Source organism: Callospermophilus lateralis, chromosome 1, assembly GCF_048772815.1.
Source record: "Callospermophilus lateralis isolate mCalLat2 chromosome 1, mCalLat2.hap1, whole genome shotgun sequence".
NCBI classification, from domain to species: domain Eukaryota; kingdom Metazoa; phylum Chordata; class Mammalia; order Rodentia; family Sciuridae; genus Callospermophilus; species Callospermophilus lateralis.
This window is the reverse complement of record NC_135305.1, coordinates 205037621-205065576: the sequence shown is the minus strand read 5'-3', so window position 1 is coordinate 205065576 and position 27956 is coordinate 205037621. Positions and strand designations below refer to the sequence as shown.

The following is a 27956-nucleotide window of genomic DNA, read 5'->3' as shown; positions in this document are numbered from 1 at the left end:
TTTTTTTAAATTAGTTTTAGGAGACCAAGGGGAAGAAAAAAAAAAAAAACAGAAATTATCTTTAGAAAACATGGGAACATGTGAAAAACCACATGTCAGCCATGACACTTGCACACTAGAGTGGCCTTCCCTCAGGATAACAGCGTTTACAGAACGCTCACTGGATCAAAGGTCAAGGAATGGCCCACGATAAACACTCAAGGAAATATACAGCTGTCTTATTGCAACTATCATAGTAAAATTTATTCTATAAAATAAAATACAATGTGCATAACTTAGCAAAGATCAAACATTGAAAAAGATTTTTTAAAAAGAAAAACATTTAGCACCCACAGTATTTTAAAGAATTCTAGTTTGTGACCTTCTCTGCTAGTACAATCTTTACAGAATTAGATATACTGTACCCCAAGGTTTTCAAATGAAGAAAGTTCAGTCAATAGTAAACTTCACCAGATACTTGGGTATATTTTTCCTGAATCACTTGGCACATCTGTAGCCAGAAACCCCACTTAGTAAGTGAACCAAGAAATTTTCCTTCAAGTTGTGGGACCAAGTTCCCTGGACAAAAACCTTCTATGAGAGAAACTGGCATATTACTCGAATTATTTGTACTATGGTCAGGTTTTAATTTGTCTGAGACACTGACTAAAAAGTGAAGGCTATTTTTGTTCTTAAGGTAGAGAAACTCACCCTCGCCTTCATGTTGTCATACTGAACTAACCTAGTTAATCTGATGAGTGAGACAAATGGTTCACTGGGAAGTTGTTTCCATCTTCTGTGTAGTTCTTTTACAGGGGAAATAATATTGAAAACATAATTTTCAGTTCCTCTGGCAGTTTATCAACAGTATACAATCTAACATTTCCTAATGACTACAAACTCCCTAATTAACCATTTAAAAAATACAATAACCCAAACCATTATTTGTTCTAGTTCACTGTCTTTATTTACATAGCCTGCCTTTCTCCTAGACAACAATGTTAGCAAAACATAAGGCAAAGATGCCTTATTGGTGACAATTATACTCAATTTTATTTTGTTGAGGATTTTCTCAGCAGCCAGTTAGCACATGGAGCTTTTTCACAGTTTCAAAGTTTTAAAACTCATTTTAAAACTGCAAGACAGTGCCACACTTGATGATAGTTACTGTCAAATAGTATAATCAATGTTATAGATTTTTCGCAATATAAATTCAAGTCTGCAATGATTTAATCAACACAATACTCAATAAAAACCAAACCCAAGTGTGAGCTCACTTCTGGTGCCATGAGACAATAGCAGCACCCATTTTTTGATTTTAGTGGTAAAAATGCAATCCAGTTTTAGCACCCATCTAAAGAGGAGATGTTCATGAAAATATGTTACAACATGGCTTACTGGAAGGTAACAATTCTAAACTCCCCTGAAGTGAGGAAATCTGTTCTAGTTGCTGCACCCTGGTTCCAGGAAAAGAATAACATTAATGGGAGGAGAAAGGGCTGGATTTTTGGTTAAGGTTTTTCAGTATTTGAATCCCTTAAGCATTAACGTCATTCTTCCTTAAAAGTACAGAACGGTGTCATACATAGAAGGTTCCCAGGAGTGATGCTGTTGCAGTTTGTATCACATTTAAAATGCCAAACATGGGGTTTGCAGCTTTAAATATAAAACGGAGGAAAACCAAAAAATTAATGCTAGTGATTGAATCCCATACTTTTAACTAAAAACCTATTTTGTCACTCCATTTAATCTTTAGAATATCATTATTATAATTATTTTTCTGTGCTAGGGTTTGAACCCAGGGCCTCCTGTATATTAGGCAAGCTCTCTACCACTGAGCTACATATCCAGCACTTGTCACACTATTTAAAAATCAGGTGAAGTAGTCTAAACAATTGACAAATTTTTACATAAAAAATAAATTGAATTTAAATTAATTATATCAGTTATTAGATGTGGTAAATACAATCAAAGAAAATCAAGTGCACTTTTATAGTATATAACACAACAGACCCAGAAACCACTTGTTTAAATTTGTAAGATAGACTGCAATATTAAAAGTACCTGACCAGCAAAGTTAGGTAAAAATGAAAAAAATCTTAATTGAAAAATTACAGATTTTCAGTACAGAGGGATAAATAACCTTTTATTTAAAGCCATTAAATTTTGAGTCTCTTGTGTATTTCAATTTTGTGTAGGAGAAAGGAAAGTCATTCTTCTAGAAGGCACTAACGGGTTTAAATGTGCAAATGGCTTTAAAAAGAAATGTACAAGATGCAGTCAAGGAGACTGCCTGGTTCTTGGGTTGCATTCCTCAATCTTCATCGTACTGTAGATTATTGCTCAAGAATTCTGTCAACAGGTGTTCTTACAAAGGCTTCAGTGTGTTCAGTCCACCAAGCTGCAGATCTCCTTTACTTTCTGGTTGAACTCTTCTGGTTGATCTGCATATACATAATGCCCTGCCCCAAGAATAGCCTGGGGAAAGAAAAGCAGTCATGGTCAGTGTGTACAAGCATTTATTAAAACACAGTTATATTTAAGCAAGGAAGCTTAAAAATAAAAGTGAGACTCACTACATTAAAAAAAAATAAGGTAAAAGAATAAGCAAGACTGAGCTTTGGTTAACTATCAAGTATTGCCATCCAAAAGATTTAATAGAAAAATCTATTTAATCTTAATAAAATTTTAATATCCACCCTCCCCCCAGAAAAAAAAACAAAAACCCAAAACCCCACTCTAAATTGACCACTAGTGAATGAGCCAACAGAGAAACGGAACAAAAGGAGAATGTTCTGTCTTGAGGGTGCGAGTTAGCAGAGATGCTACTGGACCAGTGTTTCTTTTAGTCTCTATAGAGACCAGAAAGCCCCTCAAGAAAGGTAATTCACTGTTGGGACAAGAAGATCTCACATGTGAGATCAGGTCTCTGATTGAGGCTGCAGGTACAGTTTGCTTGTGAAATCATTATGACCCAAAATCTTATTTAAGGGAGAACATCAGACAGATTTCACCTACAACTGAAAACTAAAAACCAAGCCACACACTTACTATCGTCTTCACATACGAATGTGGTCGTAATGATTGGATGCTGGTGCCAGAATTGCCATCTATGCAGGATCGGGCGCCAAAGATCACTGAAACTGGAATGTCAGGGTGCATTTTACCAATTCGCTGAAGCATTGGCCTTTTTGCCCATCCATAGGGAATAGTCATATTCTTGAAAGCTGTTTCACCACTTTAAGGGGAAAGAAAAAAAAAACACATTGCTTAACTTTTAGAGATGAATATGCTTCTTAGTCTCATCTCTATCAAAGCACATCCACATTTATCTTCTCCAGCATTTAATAAAAATCTCAGAAATATCACAGTTAAATAAAGAACATATTCTTGCTAACTCCCATGATAGGTCCATTTCTGTCATTCTTTTTTAAGTCAAGGATTGAACTCAGAGGTGCTTAACCACCAAGCCACATCCCCAGCCCTTTTTTATATTTTATTTAGAGATAGGGTCTTGCTGAGTTGCTTAGGGCCTTGCTAAGTTGCTGAGGTTGACTTTAAACTCACAATCCTCCTACCTCAGCCTCCTGTGTTACTGGGATTATAGGCATGCACCACCATGCCTGGTCATTTCTGTCATTCTTAAAGGACTCAGCATTGTTCTGAATTACCTTTTATAAACCAAGTTACATCATAAGAAAGACAACAAATGAGGACTACACAGGCACATGTAATCATGAAATGAGAAGGATTATAGCGTAAAACCCCAAGCCCACATAGGAAAACCAATCAATGTTCCTGAACAGCCCCCTAAAAACTGCTGTAACAAGTCAATAAAATGTATAGACTTTAATCACCAGACCTGACAGCCTAGTGAGTCACAAAAACTCAAATCTCTTGAGGATTCCAAACCTCCAGTCTCCCTCACTCTTGGCAGAGAAATTCTAATCTTCTTTATTGAAAAGACTGAGACTACCACTACCAATAGCTGCCAAGGCCTCACTCTGTTCAATGAAGCGGGTGGACATATTTTTTTCCAAAAGTGAGAGAGGATAAAAAAGGAAGGAGGATGTTTCTACATCTAGCCTCTCAGCCTTCTGTCCAGTTCTTAGTTTTAGGAGAAAAAAAAAAAAAAATGAGGTAGCATGTCTGTGAAAGTGTGGTTCATGACCAACCTATACTAGAAACTGCCTGAGATATTTGTTCAAGGTGTAGCCCAGAATTGCTCAATCAATCTTAAAAATAGGCTCCCCCAATAATTGGTATACCACAAAGTACAAGAATTGTATTCTTCTCTTTGTACTCCATTCTAGAAACTAGCTTTGTCTTCCTACCTCTCCACTATCTTTAGATTACTTTCTCCACTGGAACCCTGCACTCAACATCCATCCATAAGTCATATGTTATAAAAAAGATGTTTGGCCCCCTGTTTTCTCTTGCTACTATGCACACACTTGTATATTTTCTCTCATCACTATCAATATACAGGCAGAATCCCTCCTCCCCTCCACCCAACCCTCACTCAGGTTGGGTGAGCTGCAGCCTTGTTTCTCATGCTGATGTGCAGATGTTAAGAGTTGCTCGGTAAAGGGTGCAATCATCAAGTGAACTTGAAAACTCCTACACAGCATTTCCCATGAACTTGGGAAGTTCAATACCCTCAGGTATAGTAAAGTTTCTAAGAAGATCCATGGTGCAGGAGACAATTTACTTTTGTTTAAACAGCACTCCTTTTTCTGGTGGAACATTTATACTATTTGGGAAATATTTTTTTTTAGCTTTCTTAATTCCCAGCCCAACCACCTCCTAAAATGGAGGATTTCTAAGATCGAAGCTTCTTAACTTATGCAAGAAAGCACTTTAGGGAAAGAAAGTACATCTTATTTTTTTAATCCCCCATCAGAACTCAGAACAATGTTTTATATAGTGGTCACTCTATTAATATATGAGTAATTAAGAAGTATTACACATTTTTCCTTTTAAATTTATTTAAATAAATTTAAAAGGAAAACTTCAAAAACAAAAAAGTTTGATGCACACACAAGTAAATTTAGAATTTAACCTTACCTTGGAGTCTGTACATTACAGTGGTAGATGTATTCTGTCACAGTGTCATCTTCAAACATTGAAGAATACTTCCGTTTGAAATCAGGCCTTAACCGCTGAACTAGGCTTAAACCTATTTAATAAGAAATAAAAACACGTATATTTTAAGTTATAACTAAATGATATAGAAAGTTTTAATGCTTGCTCATATAATAAGTGTTATGTGTATACACATCTACATGTGTTCAAATATATATTTTAGGTGGGAAAAAGCACATATCCTGGCAGTTGTTCTCAATTTCCCTAAGGGAAGTTTAAAATAAGAATTAAAGAGTGCTGTATATTGACTTACAGATGCACTTTAGGAGCTCAAAAACACATATGTTAGTTTTCTAGGACTTGTTTTTGTAGGAAAATGAATACTTTATACATGACCAATGAACAGAGCAGTTGGTACATAAAATTAACTTACTAACTTGTATCCCCTTCAGGATTACAACACACCAGCAATTGCACCAAGTGAAGTGGGATACACAAATATTTCTGTGGGAAAATAAACTCAAGAATTTCTGTTTGGAACACTGTAACACTCCCTGCTGAGGTCATTCCTGATGCCACACTCCTCTTGAGGAGTGAAGCAGAGGCAAGGCCCCAGGGATAAAGGCTGAAGAGCAGATGCCTCTTCCAATCACAGCCTTTCATTCTGGGGCCTAGCCCCTGGCTGGTTTCTCTCTCTGTACCAACACCCACTATTCTGGCAAGGTTTTGTTTTTTTAGTGACTCTTCCTTCCTTCCTTCCTATTTCCAAAGGAATTACCCTACTCCACCAACAATTTTATGGTGCAGTTGATACTCTATATCATCTCTGCCACCCCCAATACAAGCAGGGAGCATCTGCCTCTTAAACTGCTCATCTATAAACATTCTGCTTTCCTAGAATATGAGCACTCACCGAAGGGCCCTGCAATCCTGAGGCCAGCTAAAGGGTTAAAGGGGGTCAATGCTGCTCCCAGGGCTCTGATCCAAACTGGAATTGGTCTGTCTTGATCAGCAAGGTCTGGTCGCTCAGGAAAACCCCAAGGCTCCACTAAAATGAGATGACTAACCCTGTTGAAGAAAGAATAGACAAATTCATTTGGTAAATCTACCCTAAACCTCAAAGAACTAACAATGTATACAATAAAGATAGACCACTTTCAAAAATGTTCATGTTAAAGAGAAAACTGATTGCTAAACTGGTTATTACACATAAACTCTTGAGACTCAGTAGAATTTGAGAGATATATGGTAGAGAAAGGACTTAATTTTAAAATATTTATGTCAATAATAAAAGACATGTAAAAGCAGAGCACAAAACTGTATTATTTGAGAAAAGAGGTCACTTGTCTAGGCTACACTCTGGCAGATGAAACAGATCAATAACCACTCAGAAAAATCGAATGATTCCATATATCTTGGGGTTGACACTGGAGAAATGACTAAAGATCAGTATCATGCTTTAAAAAAATAGTCTCAGATACCAACAATAATCTCCCGTGAATCAATCATTCTAACAATTTTAAGAAAAGTCAAGTGAACTTTCTCACAAATGTAAGAATGATGTAACATGAAGTAAAAATGTGTCCTTTAGTTTGTTCCTTTTCACAAGATTCCAGATGCCCAATCTATCTACCCTACTTGTGACATCATGACATACTGGCATTACATTCTGTTTCTAATCCTTTCCCAAATTTCTTTTTTACTCAACAGATACATTAATTTCATATAAAAATATCTCATTAATAGCTTTAATTTTTCCATATTATTAAATTTGTTCATAATGAAGAAAAACCAGAACTACCAGAGTACTTTCATGTGGCTGTCGGGCTTTTATATATCATAAAGATTCTAAACCAAGCACAAAGGTTTTCTGATGCAATACAATGTTCAATTGTCACCCAAACATCCAAATGCCCGCCAAAATCTCCAGAGGATGAACTGACAATGATTCTAAAATCATAACTGAAACAGAAAGAAATTAAAACGTGCACAGAGAGCATTATTCCTTTTATCAAATCTTTGTCGAGCACATGTAAGGATCAGTTAGAGTTTTTTACTTTGATTGCATTTTTTAAAACGGAAAGCTTTAGAACACAGACTCAGCACAGAGCTCCATGGGTCCTTGGGGAATACTTGGTTCAATCACAGATGGGAAGGAAGCTGAGACATATCTTCACGACCTGCCCTAGAATACAAAGCTAGTTAAGGTAGAAATGGGGCTAAAACCCACATTTTCCCACTCTAGCATACTAACAGATGGCAACAAGTTACTGTGCAGGCTTTCTCTCTAGGCCAGCTCTAATAGGGGACCCTAGATTTCAAAGTATTGAGAAGATTTATGGAATATAATTATGAATCTGTGTGGAGATATGTGACACAAGAGTTCCATATATTTGGTGTGCTTTTACAGTTTAAAAGATTTTATTTGTTTGTTGTACTGGGGATTGAATTCAGTGGTGCTCTTTCATTGAGCTATATCCCCAATTCTTCTAATTTTATATTTTGGGACAGGGTCTAGGTAAGGGACAAGAGGAATTGACAATCAGCCATTTAGCTGTAAGCAGCAAGGACTCAAGTTGGGAAATAGCCAATATTATTTATCATTGAATTATCTGCTAAAAAGAAAAATGAACTCTTTATTAAAACATACCCTATCCTAAAAGATTAAGTTTTTGTTACAAATTTGTTAAGGGATTCTGTCCAGTCTTTTCTAGACTCTTTCTGACTTATTGACCCAAGAAGTGGGAGGAGAGAAGAAGGGAAGTCTCATCTTCCTCTAGTTCTGTTTTCGCTTTACTTTTTTGCTTCTCTTGCTTAAAATAATCTTCAAAATATCACCCCTAAGTAAAAATGTCATTTAATAAATTATGCAAAACACACGTATACTAGGCAAATAACCTCTTCTTGCTTTTATAAAGAAGTAAATTAGCCCAAGAATTGTTCAATTCTGTGTCTTCAGAACCTGGCATGGTGCTTTAGCACATGGCAGATATTCAGTAAATGTGGATTATTATGCTTTCCCACATTTTCTTTTGCTCTGTATCTATAACAATATATACATCTTATAAAGTATACTTATAGAGTAAGCCTAAGAGCTGGTCTGGTTCCCCAGACGATATTAGAATATTACTGGTGGTATTTGTTTTATTAATCTCACAGGTCATTACTTATTCATGGTTAATAAAATCCACTTTGAGGGTAAAGAGCCAGTCTGGTGTGTTTTTTAATAAAACTATAATATCTGGAATAGAAAAATACAACAAACATAAGTATTGTCCCACAAAACTTTTGTTTTACACACACACACACACACACACACACACACACACACATAAACACACACAAAATTTGTAACTGAGGATTGTGGTCAAAATGTTTAAAAATAATTTTTAAAAACTCTACAACTAAATCTAAACTATACTTACATAACTATCATCTGCTTTGACTAAAGGTAAAAGACCTCACAAAATGATTCTTGTTTATTTTTTATTGTAAGACTTTTAAATAAGCTAAACCATGCAAAGCATTTAAGTTGGTAGTTATCAAATGATAAGTATCCAGTAAATGTAAGCTAGTTATGGTAGCAAAAAGAAAAAAAAAAATGGGAAAACTTCTATAGTAGAATTTATTCCAAGGGACACCAGAAGATAGTGGCCAGTCTGATGAGCAAAAAGTCATTTAACCTCATCATTCCGGAAAGCCTAATCACAGGTTTTGGCTCACAGCTTATTAGATACTGAACCAAGTTCCCAGGCTATCTTCTCCCGCACCATTAGTTTAAAGATTACCTCCTCACTTGGTTTTAATGCATACCTAAACTATGACAATTACCCACATCCTACTCTCCAATATTCTATAGAGGACACCCTGATGGGATTCTTAGTTCACATTTAGGATAAGGAATGGGTCTAACAACACAGCATATGTGAGTCATCAAGAAATCTTGATCAAGAACTAGAGATCGAATTAAACTACAGGAAAAACAATGAACCAGCAGAGCAGGAAAAAGAGAACAACCCAACTGTTTTGAAACACAGAAAGGCATTCATCTCAATATTAGTCATTAGAATTTTATCTTGAGTTTGAAGATGATGAGCAAGTTACAGCTTTAATGAAAAAGCTGTGGATAATATCTGCACCAAAACACTGGGATAAGATTTGATTTTGTCTAAATGCTAACAAGGGTATATAAATCTGACCTTCATGAAATTCAACCACCAATTAGACATAATGCAGCAAAAACAATCAGTCCCCAAATCGATTTATGGAACAAGGAAAGGAACAAGGGAAAAGATCTGAAAGAACTTAAGTCAGTGCACAAACAAGGCATTCTCAGAGAAGTTACATATCCCCATGGGCTGCAGTCCACTGCGGGAAGGGGGACAGGGAAGGCCTGTAGAGAACGACCTAAATTCCTCTAACTCCAGGTCGAGTGGAACAGCTTTTCTTCTCAAGAGGACCCAGAAAGAATTGCTCTGCCCAGGTCTGCATAATCAGGAGACAGAGCCAGGCAAGGTCAATGCGAAAATATTCAAGATAAAATTATCTGAAAACCTTTTATTAATGAAGAATGGTTATAACCTACTTATTTTAACTTCAGACTGGATCTCTGCTAAACATTTTCTAAGTTAAAAGTTTCCAGAATCTCCTTTTCCCTAGGTTATAACCAATACCTATAAAACATCAACAGTCTTTGTATAAGGTCCTGAGCAGCAAGGGCAGAAAGGAAGGGAAAAGGAAAAACTGAGCATACAGTTCAAAGAAAAGTGATGGTTATCTTTGGCTACCATTGCTGGCTTACTTTACCTTATAAAAGAAGGTTTTACAGATGGCAGCCCAAGATACCTCATACAGTGAGTGGCCCTACTGTTTGTGACTCAGCACATTAATCTATTAATGAACTTATAGATGGCATCTCTAGTTATTAGACATTGTAGCAAGACAAATGAGATAAACTAAGATTGTTTGTAGGGAGAAGCTTGGGTGTGTGTACTCATCTGAAATCACTTCCTAAGCAGCTCATAACTTTTCTGATTACAAGTCACACTGGCCTTTCTGGAATAGTCCAGGTGTCTGCCTAGCACAGGCCCTCTGGAATTTGTCCCATTGCCTAGAATACTCTCTTATCACCCCTTTGAGACTTCAGCTCAGGCAGTACTTCTGCAGGGAACTATTACTGCACCTCATGACCACGTCAGGCTCTCAACACTGCCCACCTCCCTACACAGCATTCATCACAGCTGTTATACTACTATATGAACGTTTAATATGCATTGCTTTCCCAACATAGTGTAAACTTTATACGCATTGAAATTCTGGGCTTTATTTCTTTCTGCTCACTCTAGCACATAGCAAAATAATAGGCATATGCCTGATGGATGAACCAATGAAAGACATGATGAAGCAGAGAGGCATTTCCTTAATTAGATATGATTAATACCATTTATTATAAAAAGACAGATGTGGGCTGAGGTCGTGGCTAAGTGGTAGAGGGCTCGCCTAGCATGTGCAAGGCCCTGGGTTCAATCCTCAGCACCACATAAAAATAAATAAAATAAAGGCATTGTGTCCAATTATAAGTAAAAAATGAATATATAAAAAATCTTAAATTTGATATGAACATTTAAAAAAATAAAGAGACAGATGTGATGTAAAATGTTTTTTTGAAGGGTACTGAGGATTGAACCCAGAGATTCTTAACTACTGAGTCACATATGCAGCCCTTTTTATTTCTGATTTTGAGATAGGGTCTCACTAAGTTACTTAGGGCCTTGCTAAACTGCTGAGGCTGACCTCGAACTAGCAATCCTCCTGCCTCGCCTTCCGAGTTGCTGGAATTATAGGCATGTGCTATTGCACCAGCAAAACAAATTTGTAATATGAATGGAGCTCAGCTAACTCTTTAGACATTTTCTTTTTAAAGAAAAAGAATTAAAGCAAAGAGAGAGAGAGAGAGAGAAGAGGTGCAGTGAACAAAAGAAATTATCTGAATTCCACTGATCTCCAAACCCCTCTCTTTCCCTCTCCTCTCCCCCAAATCCCCAAATCTTTCTGAAACTCAATTCAAAAATTCATTTTATCTCTCAGCATAATAAAAATGCCACCTGGACCAAGAAAAAGTGGGATGAGACATTTAGAGTAGTTGGTTCTGCATTTGCTTTGTTGATACAAAGTCAACTGCTTGACAGCAGCAGAGTTATTGTGTGTGTGCTAGAGAAGCTGTCAACTGTGTGCTCAGTAGTGGAGTCAAATTGAAGGAACACCAAATGCTAAACCTCACTTCCAGGTTAACTTGAACACATATACTTGTAGTATATCCCACATAATTGGGATAGAGAATGTCATCATTTTGAAACTAACTTGTGTTTAATAATTTAAGTTTTATGTAGTTAAGGATATAGCCTGAAAGGTCCAACACACTCTAATTGAGAATAACATTTTGGAGGCAACCATAGGAATTTAAGACATGCTAATTATTCTAAGCATTCTCACATCCATCTATTCCTACTACTTAGTGGTTCTTTTTCCTCAGATAGTACTCAAGTTTTACTTCTAGCATTAAGTACAACCATTAAAAAAACACTTTCTAAAATGTAGTCAGTCCAATGCAGGGATCACTGGCTCTGATTAGATATTTGTTGCTGTTTTTTTTATTGACAGTTTTTAAGTGTTCACTCTGTTCTGAATCTCTGCAGTCTCCCTATTTCTTTAGAGCATTTCATAATTGAAAATGAAAATCTTAACAACCGATCTAATCAGTAGGTAACTACGAAGGGCCAAAATTCTAAGAATTAATGACCAGCATCTAACCAATAGAATCCCATGTCACCTCTTGAGATACAAATACCACACCTGATAATAATAAACACCTGATAAAGAAAAACAACAACAACAACAACAACAACAAAAAAAAAACACAAAGAAAGGCCAAGTCCCACAAAAAGCTCTGCTGTCTTATACCAGGAAACTATCCACTTCCTTCTCCTCCTTTTCCAAAAACATAGCTACATGTTTATCACTAAGAAAGAATACTAAAAGAGAATAAGTCCAAAATGCTAATTAGGAGAACATTTGGATTTCTTTTGAAAGAACAGAACTGCCAGTTGACAAGACTATTACTATCTAGCATATACAGAACTGTAATCTCTCTACCAGGTATTACTGCTGAAGTTTTGCTAATGCATCTGTGGAGAAACAGTGTCTCTGCCAAGAGGAAGAAAACCTTGGCATACAGGGCTGCTGCCCCACATGCCAAATGCTGTGTAGAACTACACACCCTGGAGTTATGCAATGGGGTGGCCTCATACACAGGTGTATACAGGCACTGGTAAAATGACCATCATCCCATGTTTCACTCACAGACCTCAAAGTCAAAGTCTATTGCAATTCTGGATTTAAAGATTAGATTAAATGGAAAAATACCTTGGCAATACAAAAATGCTCATATTTATTTATTTTTTGTTTCTTTTCAAAAGATAAGCAAAACAATGATGTTTTTCTTTGATTTTCTTATACTCAAATGTAACCTCCTCTCAGAGTAGCAACATGAATAGGAAATAGCATAAAAAACTAAGGTAAAGAAAGGAAATAATGCTAGAAAGGTTCTGAAGCAAACATTCATTAATTCAATGACTGAAATAGAGTTCTATAAATGAGAAAGGTCAGGGAATTGTATCCAAAACCATGCAAAATACACTATGAAGGAAAGTAAAGTTTAGAGGTTACATGATTTGCTCCAAGCCACAAAGATAGCACTAGTTCCTAGATCTCCAACTTCTAACCTTGTGATACCCATTCCAACTTAGAAATGGTTAGGAAAAGCCTGCTAGAGCCACAGGTTTAATGATGATAATAATAATAAATAATAGTACCACAATAATTTTGACTTGTGGCTTAAAATCATACATTAAATTTTAAACATTTCTAAATAACAACTATAGAGTCCTTTATCAAACTTATCAATGTATAGCTTATGTAACAGGAAAATCTGATATCTTTATTTCAGCTACTATACTAGTCCTTCAAGAGAATGTTCATCTTGTGAGTCTCAGACAACAATAATCACCAAACATGGAAACCAGAGACCAGCACTTAGAAGCCAAGGTGATGATCCCTCTCTTCTGTCACCATCACTTACCTTGATGGGTACTTCAGTGAGTAAGCAGCAGCCAAGAACCCACCCAGGTTATGTCCAAGCAGGATCATTTTGTCCAATCCTAGGGCACATCTCCATTCTTCAATAGAATCCACAAACTGGTTCTCCACTTCTTCTGCATCACTGTCAAATCTGGGTCTACTACTTCGTCCAAAGCCCAATAGGTCAAAAGCATAGACTGGCCTATCGATGCAAAGATCACCAAAATTCAATGCCCAGAGTCCAAGACCTCCACCAAAACCATGGAGGAGAATAAGTGGAGTCTTATTTGAAATACTGTGAGAGAACTTCAGTGTCCATATTCTATTTCCATTAGATATACGAACAGGTTCCTTTTTGTAAGTGCAGGGGACACCTAATGAAAACATAAGAGACATTTTGTTTAGTTTCATCTCTTTTTTAAGAAGGAGATACTCAAAGCATAAAAAAATTAGTAATCTAGAAACCATGTGATATCTAATCATATGATTTTAGCCTTTAATGACTTGGCCCTAAAAAATAATGAGATTATTTTATTGAAACAAGTAATTTTAAATGATCAGACAAACCTCAAGCATCCATGGTCAGTCTTTGGCAAATCATATTACCTCTCGACTTAGTATTACATGCAAAGAACTTGATGGTCACTGAGCCCATTATTTTTAGAATGCTTGATTAGCAGACTATAACAAAAGAATTCTACCTTGAATTTGTAGAAGATTTTCGGGATTAAGCACTGAATGTTGAAGTCAAGTTTGAAGGAATCATGAAAAGATTCATGAATTTAGACAAGGATTTCAGAAGTCCATATTAGCTGGGAGGGAGGCGCACACCTGTAATCCCAGCTACTCTAAGAGGTTGAGTTTCAAAATTTGAGGTCAGCCTAGGAAATTTAGTGAGACTCTGTCACAAATAAAAAACCAAAAAGGGTTGGGATGCAGCTCAGTGGTAGAGTACCTTAGGTTCAATACCCAATACTGTTTAAAAAAAAAAAGATATCCATATTAAACACTTAACTGAAATATTAAGTCATCTCAATGCTTAGTAGAAAAAAAGATGAGAGGGTATATATGGTAGGAACTCCTTAGCATAAGGCATCAGGCAACATGAATTCAAGTCTAGCACTGTCCAGAAAGTGTAAATAATCATGATTTCATAGATCAAAACTCTTACTTTTGTTCAATACCACAAGACTAAAGACTATGAACACCCTTTAAAATGAACTATAGATGAAACTAAATCTGAGATTCATTTACATTAAACTATCAACTGAATAATTGCACTTTATATCCCTTAATTATTTATGCATATTTGTCTGTAGTAGACAAAACAAGGAGAACCAGGAGTTTTTGCTCTTTAATCATCAAAGAAATAATTGCAGGTTTTGTATTCACATAATGGTGACAAAGAAGAAATCTAGCATTCATTCAGAATATTCCCAGCTACCATGCCCCTAAAGGTGAGGGGGTGCCACTAATTTAGAAAAGGAGGTGATCTGGCATTAGTATAGAGCTGAATCACTTCATCATTTTGAACACAGTTGCCTGAGTATTCCCATAGAAATTATCTGTAATGTCTAGTAGAGAGCTTATCTCACTGTATTAGTTGCTTGCTTTCATGTCTGATATTGGAGCAAGGACCAATTCTCATTCCTATTTGCACCCCTAGTCCCAGGAATAGGGAATCAATGTTTGTTAAATGAATTATTGAACGTCCAGCACCTGTTTAATCTCCTTACAATAATTCCTTATTTTTATAAGCCATAATGACTACTTTCCCAGTTTTGTAGAAAGCAAGATTATCTAAGTATATAAAGTAGAAATTAATTTTTATGTTAAAAATTCATGTATGATGGCTTCCTAGGTGATCCAAATTAGGCACTGAATCCCCAAATACACATCAAGAAAATTCATTAATGGTAAACAGGACAAAAAATAGGTGTGAACAAACATCTACACATATGTACAAAATAATCATGTATATGATTCACACTGCTAATCCAATCTCCTAAACTGCATCATCAGAAAAAAACTGGACAATAAATACCACTACTTAAAACTATACCCACCTGGGAATGCCCTAACAGTAGGAGTTTGGACAAAATTTCAGTGCTCATAAGAAACAAACAAATAATAACCAAAAAAAAAAAAAGTTTCCACACCAGTATAAACATATAACTAAAGCATCCTAGAATTCTAGAGCTGTAAGTACTCTATGGATAATCCTACCATAAGGTAAGAAATAGGAAGATTAGTAAAGTGGCCCAAGATCCTGTAGCCAGCGGTGGTTGATGTGGGCTATGTTATTCTAATCTAGTATTTGTTTTATTATACTATGCTCTGTAATATCTAGAATCTGTTCTTCTTCTTCTTTTTTTTTTTTTTTAGTTATACATGGACACAATATCTTTGTTTATTTATTTTTATGTGGTGCTGAGGATCCAACCCAGGGTCTCATATGAGTGAGGTGAGCACTCTACTGCTGAGCCACAACCCCAGCCTTAGAATCTGTTCTTGAAGTATATAGTTGGGAACATCTGAAGGGTCTTTAAGATCCTCTGAGTAAGTCAAAACTGTTTTTGCAATAATAATAAATTTTCATTTGCTGTTTCATTCTCATTTTCTGAGAATATAGTTTTCTAGAGATTTCATGATAATTGTTACCCAAGAGACTGAATGTAGAAGCAGATATAAGAATCCAGATGCCTTATGTTAAGCCAGATAGAAAAGAGACTTGCAAACATATAAATGATGTTAATTTCTTCATTACATTTTTGTTTGTGGAGAGTAGCTAATTTTTTTTATAACTTATTTTAACTTGCAACAGTTTTATTATTATTATTTTCAAATAAATTAATGCATTAACATTTTCAATTATTCAATTTCAATTTCTAATATAGTAAATATTGGTAACAATAACCTATAAACAAAGCTCCTTGGGGTCCTTACAAACTTAAGGGGGGTGACTCAAAACAGAGTAGGGAGGAAGAGCATGAGAAGAAGAATACCACTAAACAAGGAAGAGAAGTGGGAGGGAATGGGAGGGAGGAGGGGAATTCCATGGAAGATGGAAAGAGACCTCATTGTTACACAAAATACATATACCATGGTGTGAGGGGGAAGGGGAAAAAAAGAGAGAGAGATAAGTGTCACAGTAGAATAGGTAGAGAGAGGTGATGGGAGGGGAGGGGAGGGGGAGATAGGGAGGGCAGCAGAATACAACTGACACTGGGATTGCTGTATGTATACACATGGATGTATAACCAATGTGATCCTGCAATCTGTAATGTGGAAAAATGAGAATTCATACCCTATTTGAATACAATAATATGTCAAGATCATTGTACTGTCTTGAGCAACAAATAAAAGAATATAAAAATAAAATAAAAAGAGTTTAAAGTTGAGAATCACTGGCCCACCACATTTTGGCACTTGCTGATGACATAGAAGAGGGAAAAAGTTCTTTTGTTAATAGCTAACACACCATAGAATCTTATCTCCAGTTTTAGGCAATACAATATATTGGATCAATTTTAGTAAATAGTTCTGAACTTTCAAGAAGAAAACCTTACATTTTAACATTTTCTCTTCAGCTTCTTTAAGGTGTGATGTAGATGTAGGGCACCAGGTGGGGAGCCAACCCGTTAGCCATCCTGACCTAGAGCACCAAAAACAAAATGCAAGTAGTGAGTTTATGGTCTTCTCAACTCTCAACTATTACACACCCAGAAGAAAAGCAGCAGTGGAATCCTATATCTCTGTGATAGTGAGCTACAAGTGACACAAGTCATCTACTAGGTATAAAGCACTGTAGAAAATATTGGGAAGCAGATATGCAACTTCAGCCTGTGTGTATACCTACAAGTAGATATCAAAGTCTATCTTCAAGGACAGATTCCAAATAATACAGTTGAGGCTAAATGGGGCAGAACAAGAAAAAACAAAAAAGCATTCCCTCTAATCCAAGACGGCCTCTTGATAAAACACTTAAAGACTAAGTAGGTTTCTTGAATGGCAGGTTCACAACAAATGCTGTGATGGTAATTGCCATTGGGGTTCAGAGAAGAGAACCCTTATTAAAAATCAAAGTTAAAAAGAAAGAGATTCAAATCTCATGAGAAAGAGTAGTAACATACCCTCAACACAAATGCAAAGAGCTGCCTGTGTACAATCTGCCTAGGGTAAAATAGATAACTATTAACAGAAAAACAAAAGAGCTTTGGGTTTCAGTTAATAGTAGTTGAAAAAACAACCCAGGCATCTTTCAGAACACAGCCAAAGAAAGAAAACAAAGAAGCAGATCTGAGGCAACAGGTAAAGAAAGATGTAGATCGGCTAGAACTTACACACTTTGCCAGGATAGAGTGAGCCTTCAACTCCTGGCCTGGCAGCAGCAGACCAAAAGCTTACTGGAATAATCTGAGACAAGGTAGAGCTTCAGTAGTCATCTATCTGACTGTTGACAAGGGCTGGGTATGTGGTGGAAAAATAAGAACTTTCTGGTGAAAGAAATGTTAAATAGAAGAGGAAAAGTGATCAACAACTAGAGAGATGAGAGATTAAAAGCCTGAACCCCCTCTTGGCAACAGTGTTAAGAGATAAGAACACTTGGCCAAGGAATGTTTAAAAGCAAAACACAATGGATTTGGTGATTAGCTGGATATAAAGGTGTAATAAGGATCCCCAGTCTTCTCAGGGTGCCACTATAATGATAGAGAACAACATGAATAAGAATAGGTGTGAGAAATGTGCTAAAGTTTGGAAAGGCTGATCTAGCACCCAGCTTTTTCTAAGCTTTGTAGGTTCATCCTACATTGCTTCCTTTCTCTATAGTCATTCTCTGGATATTATATGCAATATTATATACATTATTCAATAAGTAATGCTTGTTGAATGATTAAGTCACTTACAACCCAGGGTATTCCCAGTGTGAATTCTCCCCCTCACAGATGTGAAAACACTTGGTCCAAAGGTATACAGCTAGTAAATGACACAAATAGAGACTTCTAGGTCAATTCTGAGTGACTCCAAAGTCCTTTTTTTCCTCAGATGATTTCTGTCCTTAAACTGTCTGGGGAGTTGTCCATTATGCACAGGACAAGGTCCACATTCCTTAAGTCAGCACAAAGGATCCTTGACAATCATATTTTTTCAGTACCTCATCACTCCCAAAGCTTCATACTACTGCATGTCTCTTTGCCCAGCTCTTCCCTCTACCCAGAATGACTCACCTGTTTTGATTTAATGTCCCTGACTCTGATGCCAAGGGCAGAGGTTTAGCCCTTGTTACAGAGATGGTTACTAGTGCTATGGTTATTTATTTACATATTTGCCTACCACACTGAAGGATAAGTCAATCTTCAGAGTCATCCATACAGTCCCAGTACCAAACACACTAACTAGCTGATGATCATGTAAGGGCTTGAGAATCGTGGGCCTCTGTCATAAGAAATAGCAGAAGTGAAAAGAAAGGCAGATGGGGTTCATTTCTACAGGCAGTGAGTACTTGAAGTACCACAGGTTCTTTAACATAAATAGCATATGGACAGGGCATTTATGTTAAAGAAAATAGAATAACAACAAAAAAGTGCAGATATTAGGTTCTGATCACCTTACTTTACGTAACACACACACACACACACACACACACACACACACACAGACACTGGATCAAAGGACAACACTATAAGTAGATGTACTTATTCAGGCTTTTATAGCCAAGCAGTTGTATTATGGCAATAGTATGTACAGAAAAGGTCTGAAGAAACATAACAGCCTGTATTATAATAAGGCTCTACTCTAATGTTCTCTGCTGTCAGTTTCAATCCTTGTGCAATAAAACAAAAAGATGCTAAGATTTCTAAGTATCCCTTGCAAATGTTACCTACAATTTATCCTCAATGTATAAACACAATAAAAAACATTAATATTAGTCTATTTATAAACCTATTTACAAATTATCTAGGAAAAAGATTCAAGGCTTCAGCAATTAATTTTTCAATTCATTGAACTATTTTTCAGTTACTGAAAAAACTGTTTAATAAACAATTAAAATTTTAAAGATCATGACCTTTAGTGTTTTTTGTTTTTTTTTTTAAGTAAACTATCACTGAGCTGAAGCTTCTTTGTCTTTGACAAGTCATTAGGTCTCTGACTGTAACAATATGATCTAGCACCAAAAGGAAATTACTTAAAACTCAATCTCATCAACTTTCTTAAGCAAATCTCTCTCAAAATCATCGCTTTGCCAGAGAGAATCAGAGGTCAGTTAAAAAAAAAAAAAAAGTGAAATGAACTGTAATCTACTATTGCTCCAATTGACATCATAAAGTTGGAGCAAAGAAAACACAACTGCAATCTTTGTTTCAGTCTTTAAACAAAATTACATTCAAAAAATAATTCACACTCCGAATACCTCTGGTGTACAAGGTACTTGAATTTAAAAAGTTATATACCAGTCTATAATATGGGAATTAGGGCTACCTCCACCAGCTTACCACTTATCACAAAATGGACTTTCAAAGGATGGGACTGTCTGCCCATGATAATAACCAGTTCAACTCGGAGTCTGTAAATCAACTCAGAGTTTGTAAATCTAATGCATTAGTTTAAAATTAGGACTCTTTAACCACAAGAAGAGGGGCCATCTCTCTTCATGTGCACAGCAGCCTTTTCATCAAAGCATTTTTAAAATGTTTTTTCTCAAGTTTATTTAAACTGAAAAATCTATTCTTAATATAATAAAACATTTTGTTTTCATTTGTAATAGAACACTTTTCCCCTAAGCCCTGACAATGTTTCTGTCCAGGTTTACTTTAACCAGATGATAAATGTTTTATAGAAACTGTCCTCTACCTCAATCTTAGAGATAGACCGCAGGATTGAGCGTTATATGCCTAATAGGTTCAAAGGAACACTTCTAAAGAGTGAAAAACAAAGATCTATCTTATCCATCCTTTAGCTCTTGCCCTTTAAGGCTTCCCACATCTTATCTTCCTACATCTGTTGCCTCAACCCTCTAAACTAACCCATCCAAGCCTACCTCCTATCTTTGGTTAAGTTAACCTCACTTTCAAAGACCTCTGCTGCTTCCCACTGAATCTTCTATACCGTTCAGTGTTGTTCAGCATTCCCTAGACTGAGCATGTGGAATACTGGAACCAAGGACATGAGACTGGAACTAAGGACATAGCCTATCATATTTCTAGCCATTCTTCTGAGGTCACAAACCTTAAAGTAAAAATTTATATGGTCCATCCATAAAACAGTGAAATAGATACAGGACTGCCTCCTCATAGCTTTGGGGGGTGGGAATAGAAAGACAAAACCTAACTCCTCTATTTTATTTAAGCAGATAATCAGTAAGCACTATCATCCACTGCAGAGACCCAGATTTCAGGAGATTGAAGTATCCATTGTAATATGAAAAAAGCCAATCACCACAGAGACTGTAACTTTCCAAAAGTAAACATCTGTAATACCAAGGAGGCTTAGGAATGTGTCCCAAAAGGATTCCTACACAGCCCATCAGCTGGCCCCTAACAAGTATTACTAGCAAGGCAAAAGACCCAAGCCCTAAAGCATTCAATCAAAAACCAAATAAAAGTATTCTTGCTCTGTAACCACTGTAGCTGGAAACAGAGAAAAAAAATTAATAAGCAGACTTCTGAGTTAAGGAAAAATTTAAAAGACCACATTAGAAGTGATCATTAAGGAAAGTCAAATGAAATGTGCTGAACATATTAGAATATATTTATTTGAGAATCTGATTTTAAGTATCCTGAGTTTGAGAGATGCACACCAGTTTTTTTCCCCCCGTAACCTTCTACCTAATCTTTTTTTGTTTTCCAATATTATTAACATTGTACTTGTACCCCATGCCATGAACATTTAAGTTTCCTGGTAATCCTGTTTTGTTCTCCAAGACATTTGACTAGATATCTATAGTTATTACTAAACCTGAATTGCACAATCTATAAATATTATGAAATGGTGAAAGAGGTTTCAAAGTATTCTGAAGAAAATATACAGAAGTCTGGCCAATTTCCACACACTCTTGGCCACTTAAAATAACATCTCTAATCAGGTTATAAGTAAAAAGGATTTCATTAGATTATAGTTTTGTTTAAAATAGCCTCCAACACCATACTGGTACAGTCAAGAAAAAAAAAATCATGTAAGTTTATTATTGTTCTCTACAAACTAAACTAAGCACACTAATCCATCTCATTTAAAGAAATCATGAGGTTTTGATTTTTATTATTAATATATGGATTAATTTGAAGTGTAAATATATGTGTTGTGAAATAATCCCTCAACCAATAAATAATTGAAAACTTTCAAACTAGAAACTGTAATACAACTAAAGGTCTTCTTTCCTGGGAACTGACTTCTTAAATTCTATTCTTAGGAAAGAGAAAAAGACTGTCTCATACAACTACAACTTAAGTGACTAACACACCATTTTATTTTAGACAAATGATACTTATATGATTCAAATTATCACTGGCCATCATATCAATGTCAACATAGACCCTCTAATTTTAACACATTACTTAAGAGTTTTCCAACTCCACCCATCTACCACCACTTCTAGTTTATTATTTTAAAAGACCTGTTGCTGGTCAACCAGTGTTTTAGACAAGCCAGGTGCTGGTAAAATCCCTCCCTCTTCCAGCCAACTGTTTCCTACCTTCCCTCACACAGCAAAACAGACCATTCAAAAAGTCAGACCTTTTCATGACTTCACCTTCAAACAAACCTGAAGAAGCTACATGTGTGCATTTACATTTACATAGCTTAACAAGTCAAAGTAACATTTCTTTGTTAGTTCTAAAATAAACTTATCCATTAGATAAAAAATAACAGTGTAAAATCCTGGGTCTCAAACAGAATAGCTATTTTTAATAAAATCATGTCTCCATGCATTTATTTTGATAACTCACAATCAGGAGTGAGGAATTACAGAACCATGTTTTGATTAGACTAAAACTTAGAGTTTAAGTTTTAGTCTAACTAAATTTTTAGTCTATCAGTTAGTGAAGGCTATTTTTAAGCCAATATAATGTTTCAGAATAGCTATTATAAATACTACAGTTCAAGCCTTTAAAGACTCCTTCAAAGACACTTGTAATTCTGAAATATTTATCCTGTGTTGCTTTTTATTAAGTGGATCACTCCTGGAACTTTACAATCTTTTGTTTAAAGGACTTTTGTCACAGGACTAAAATCTGCATTTGCTGGCTCGTGATTGGCATTTTGGAGAGCAGACACAACAGTGAGGCATGGGTTGGTTCAATTAAGGTCAAGAAATAGAATCCTATTCCCATTCGCCCCTGTACAATTTAATTTCATGATCCTAAGTGTTGTCCTATTCAAATTCAAACTTTTCTGTATATCTTATGAAAAAATATAATTCACACAGCTGCAAAATGTAGAAGAAACTCCTAAGTTTTTTTATCTTAATGTTTGTATCAGCATAAATTTACAATTGTTGAAGTACTTAATTAAACAAAAATGTATTGAAGCTTAAAGCCAATTTAAGGTCTACCAGACATATATGTAAGACAAAAGCCTTGTTCTCACTGAGCTGACAAAACAAATATATAATAAAAAACTATACTAGGAAACATTGATATAAGTGTCATAAATAAAGTTTAAAAAAATACTAAGGACCTTTAGAGAAGGGAGATCACAATTGTTTGAGGTTACAGAAAACAATGTTAATCAAACCATAGTAAAATGAGAGGGGAGCAAGGGCCATTTTCAGGACTCAGAAACCTAAAGCTTTGCTAAAGTACAGTGCTCAGGGAAAAAGACTCAAAAGCCAGGTGGGAGGGCTGGTATTGTGGCTCAGTGGTGGAGCACTTGCATAGCATGTGTGAGACACTGGGTTTGATTCTCAGCATCATGTATAAATAAAATAAAGTCCAATAACAACTAAAAAAATTTTTTAAAAAAGCCAGGTGGGAGCTGCATTGCCTACAAAGAGCTTTACAGTCAGGTTAAAGATACATAATAAAGCCACTATGTGTGGGGGGGACATATAATAAAGCCACACTGTATGTTACTGTGCTGCAAACAGGACTGGTCCTTTTGGAAACATAAAAATATCTAATGAAATGAGCTATGCTAAAAGCCATGTTATTGAGTTTATAATAATCCAGAGGAGGAAATAAAGAGGGTCTAAACCAGGTGGCTCCCAGGTAACAGTGTGACTAGAAAGGTGAGATACATTTAGAATCCAGTGGACTTGGTAAGAGATTTGGTATTCAGGGGCAAGGGAGGCAGCGAAGGAGAACCAACAGTAATGTCACAATTGTGATTCTGGAAGATCAGAAGAATGTATCTACCCTAAATTCATAAACTAAAGAAAACAATAAACAAAAGAATGTAATTTTCCTAATAAAAGTAGGGAAGTCAAGAAGAACTGCTGATTTTACATTATCTAATTTAAGAGTAAGTACAGTACAAGTAAGGTCCAGGTCTGAACACGCTAAGTTTAACAAATCAGATGTAAATATCCAACAATTAGAAATGGCATTAGAATATAAAGAGAGATGTGTCTTCTCCACAGATGAGACAGTTCATAAAATGAGTAAACAAAGTAAAAACAAAGATGAAGATAGACTCTTGGAGAATAAAAATAGTCAATAGAATCTAATAAAAAAAGTTTACTGTTCCCATCAGGTAAGACAATAAGCAAAATGTCATAAGAGGTAGAATGTCTAAATCAGAGTTTCAAAAAGAAGTAGCTATCATGGTATTAAACACTGAAAAGGATCCAAGAAGAAAAGCTGAGAAAAATAAAATGCCAATGGGATCTGGCACTGAGGAGTTTCTTGATTTTTAAAAAGTCAGGTGGCAAAGGTTACAAAAGGGGAGATGGCAGCAGGTGGAAGGAATAGACTGTAATAGTTTTGTTTTGTTTTGTTTAAGATAAAAGAGAGAAATCCACTCTTCTAACTCCAACACAAAGAACTACATTCAAATTCTGAAACTAGTGTGATGCTTTCAAACCAACTGAGGCATGGAGTAGAGAGAAAAATCCTTTATTTATATTTTATTTATAGCATTTAATGATTTTCACACTGTAAATACTCCCACCACAGCCCATTTCAAGCTGCTGATGGTTGGTCAAATTGTCAAGAATTTAGCAATGGCTTGTGCTGCAAAATTCTTAAAAATTTAACAATGGCTTGCTGGCATAAATCAACTTTAGTATATCGCTGCAAACAACCCATTTTATGGTCTATCCTGTAAATGAGCTATTCTGTGACAACTTTCCTCTAAACTTCATTGATATTTATTAATTCTCTGGGACAACCTTATAGCCATTCACAGAAGTCTATCCTGCTCTTGTTACATATCACTTTCTCAACTGTATTGCAATTAAAAAGGTTGGATATTGAAAGCAAAAATGGCTCCCCAGCAGGCCCATCTTCACTTAGAGCCACAAAGGAAAAGAAAAAAATTATACACTTCAAAAAACTGTCAGATGACTGTTTTATAATTGTTTCATTTGTTAATGTCATCTCCCCATTTGTATTGGTCTGTTTTCCACTGTCAATAAGATAATATCACAGACAAAGTTATAAGAAAAGAAATATTTTGGTTCACAATTCAGGAGACACAAGGTTAAGGGGCCTCATCTGGTGTTGACCTTCTTTCTGGAAAAGTCTGGAATGGCACTGAGAATCACATGCCAAGAGTCAGGGAGTACAAGAGTATACAGTATGTATATGTGTCTGATTTCTCTCTCTCTTTCTTCTTATAAAACTACAAGGATACACATTGGGGCTCTACCCTAAAGACTTTTTCTGAACCTAATCAGTTCCCAAAGGCCCTACTTTTAAAATCATAGACTGATTAAGTTTCTACCCTCTTAATATCTCATGATGCAGATTAATTTCAACATGTGAAGCCTTGTAGGACACTCAAACCACATTCAAACCAATACACCACGTAAACCCTAAACATCCTAAGTCTAGGATACTTGACTCAAAACAAGAGCCAAACATCCCATCAGTCCCAATCCAAGTGAGAAGCAGCACAAATATGGGGGAAATGCCTTAAACTAAATCCAGACAGCTAGAGGAAAGAGGTTCCAACCTAGCCCTATTACTCATGGGTGGCAATTTCAACTGCAAATAGGAACAGGAATACCTAGGATTTTAGGTTTAATATGACCAGTAGGAACAGGAACATAGCAATCTCTCCCTTCTTGGTAAAGAGTGGACACTGGACATTGCTCAAGCATACTGCCAAGAATACCAGGGAGGCCCACCTCTATTCAGGGACTATAGCTCATCAGCTGCTAATGATTTTTAATGGTGTGCCCTTAATGACCTCCAGCCATCCAGCCATCACCAAAACCATATATCTTTTTTTTTTTTTTTTTTTTTTTTTTTTAAAACAACTGTGTTCTGGACTCTCAAACCCTACAACAACATCAAGACCACAAAGTCCACCTGTAAGAAATCTCCAAAAGAGCCAAAAATGTTCGGACAAACCTGATAGGAACACAAGATACCAGCTGGATTCCTACTTGCCATCACATGACATTCATCAACTCATCTCTGTGTAACAAGGAAGTTCATTAATAAACCAAAACAGTGGACCCTTTCATTATATAAACAAAACTCAGAGAAGAACCTAGTTTCTAATATTTCACAATTTCCCCCTACTGCAATCTTTCCAAATACCCCTGTCTTCATGATATTCCATATTCTATCAGTTAGGTTAGGTTTCCTATAAAAATTCCTCCACACATCTAAAGTAGAACTACTGTCAAAATATTTAATTTATAAGGGAAAAGTACACAACTTTACTCTCCAACATAAAGTACTAGTCTGGAGAAGCAATAATCTTTATGGTAATTAAACTTTTCCAACAACCAACTACTCCTCTTCTACACACAACTGCATGAAATTAGTTGTGGATATTAAAAAAAATTTAGTCTACCTCTATCAAAACACATTCACATCAGATGTGCCCCACCTTCTTCTTTCCTACACGTGCTTGTCTTTTGGGGGGAGTTAAGCGCACGCGCACACACACACACACAAACACACTTTTCCAGTAAAGAAAGCGGGGCTTGGAAGTAAAGAACCTACATTTGAAAGATTAATTTTCACTGCTGAACTTATGGAAAGAAGGGGTTAACCTTCTTTCCATAAAGTCTTAAGTCAGAACTCAAAGCCACACGCCCACTTCCCAGACCCCTTTCCCTGGACACCCCAATTCCCCGCTTCTCAGCGGCTGTTTCTCCAAGACTGCGGAGGAGGCACCGCCCCCTTTCCCCCGGTTTTAGGGATGATCCGCCCGTGGCACTTTCCGTCTTGCCTAGCTGGACCGAGCACTGCGCGAACTTCAACACCCAGAGGCGCTAGGAGGCGGACAGTGACTCGAGGACTGGTGCGGGGACGACCGATCACCGCTGTCCATGCCGGGCAGGGCCAGGTCCCATCGCGGGTTCAGAAACGCAGCCACCCAACCGCCTCGCTGACCTACTTACACAACAGCGGGCGGCCCCAGGTGCAGCGGGTCACCTCGGACGCCCCGGGGGCTGGTGCTGACCGCGCCCGCCGGGCAGAGCTGCGCGGGGGTTTCACGTCAGGGTGCCGCGCGGACGCGCATCGGACCGGACGAGGCCGCTGCCCGGCGTTGCCAAGCTGGGGACAAGTCCTGGGCGCTGCCCGAGAATCACGCACCCTTCTGCCGGCCGTACTTACTTACCCCTGGCTGCTTTCTGCGGAGTCCACCTCCTCCTCCTCCGCCGCCATCGCCGCAGCGCAAGAAGCTGGACAAGCTTGGAAGCCGGCTGACGGGCCGACTGCGCCGCCCCGGCCGCAGCCGCTCTTAAGGCCGCTCCGCTCGCGCATGCGCCGCACACCCGCCGGGAAGCCCGCGCTTGCGCGTGCCCAGCCGCTTCGTCCTCCCCCCCCCACCCCCACCCCTCGGCTGACTATCTGCGCATGTGTTGTCCCGCCCGACCCGCTGCTGCAGAGTCAACCTGGAAGAACTGGTGACACTCACCCGACAGAGTTAGGTAGAAACTCATTCGATAATGAATTTGTAAGTAGGTCATCCCAGTAGTACTGACTATTAAGAGCTGCATACCGTTCGAGCACCTGGTAGTCTGGGACTAAGGTGCATCCCTTCCCTGAAAGAGCCCACTTGATGGGTTTGGCCTTCACCAGCTGGTCCCTGCAAGTGGGTGGACAGCAGGAAAGGATGACTCACAGCACCCTTCAGCTGTGGCTCTAGGTTCTGGAGTTACAGTAGTGACCCAAACCAGCAATCCCCACCCGTGGGCTTTAAATACATGGGATGAGTGAATGGGTGAAAAGAACTTAGGTGTTGAGGAACTTAGGGTTCCTGAGGGAGAAAATCACTAATGTAAATGTCAACATTTTTTTGACCTATTTTCAAGCCAAAATAGCCATCAGATACTGCTTTTTAAATTATACGGTTCCCTACCATTTATCCATTTGTGTTTAGTGTGGGCCTACTATGTGTCCAACCCTTTCTAAGTGCTGGGAAAGGATGGATTGAAATAGGACTCCTGCCTTTACAGAGCCTAGGTTAATATCCTGCCATTTATTTAAAACTCAGTTCATTACTATCCGTCTTAATCCACTGTGTGCTGATATAAAAGAATACCTGAGGCTGGGTCATTTATAATAAACCTCACAATTCTGGAAGTTGTGGCATATGATGAGGACTCTCCTTTTTCTCTTTTCTGATCCCCCTTGTAA

At 37.1% G+C, this 27956-nt stretch overlaps 1 protein-coding gene across 2 annotated transcripts; it reads right to left on the bottom strand.

Moving 5' to 3' along the window:
* Positions 1 to 218: 218 nt before the first annotated feature.
* On the bottom strand, positions 219 to 27070 carry Abhd5 (abhydrolase domain containing 5, lysophosphatidic acid acyltransferase). Of its 2 annotated transcripts, XM_076844322.2 has the most exons (7): positions 26935 to 27070; positions 16770 to 16855; positions 13202 to 13574; positions 5978 to 6132; positions 5047 to 5158; positions 3031 to 3217; positions 219 to 2457 (listed from the first exon to the last, which is right to left on the bottom strand). In XM_076844322.2, the coding sequence occupies exons 1-7, from the start codon at positions 26979 to 26981 to the stop codon at positions 2368 to 2370; spliced, it is 1050 nt and encodes a 349-aa protein (XP_076700437.1). In that variant the 5' UTR covers positions 26982 to 27070; the 3' UTR covers positions 219 to 2367. The 2 variants fall into 2 exon arrangements, with proteins under 2 accessions (XP_076700437.1, XP_076700442.1); XM_076844327.2 differs by lacking the exon at positions 16770 to 16855 and having other exon boundaries at positions 26935 to 27017.
* Between the last annotated feature and the right edge of the window lie 886 nt (positions 27071 to 27956).

What these genes read in the sequence shown, in the direction of transcription:
- Abhd5 (XM_076844322.2), bottom strand. Translation starts at nt 26,981, where the DNA reads ATGGCGGCGGAGGAGGAGGAGGTGGACTCCGCAGAAAGCAGCCAGGG. An exon ending in CAGGATTGCAGGGCCCTTCG is followed by an intron (nt 5,159 to 5,977) that starts GTGAGTGCTCAT and finishes CTTATTAAATAG; the next exon opens with GTTTAAGCCTAGTTCAGCGG. An exon ending in TGTAATGTACAGACTCCAAG is followed by an intron (nt 3,218 to 5,046) that starts GTAAGGTTAAAT and finishes TTCCCCTTAAAG; the next exon opens with TGGTGAAACAGCTTTCAAGA.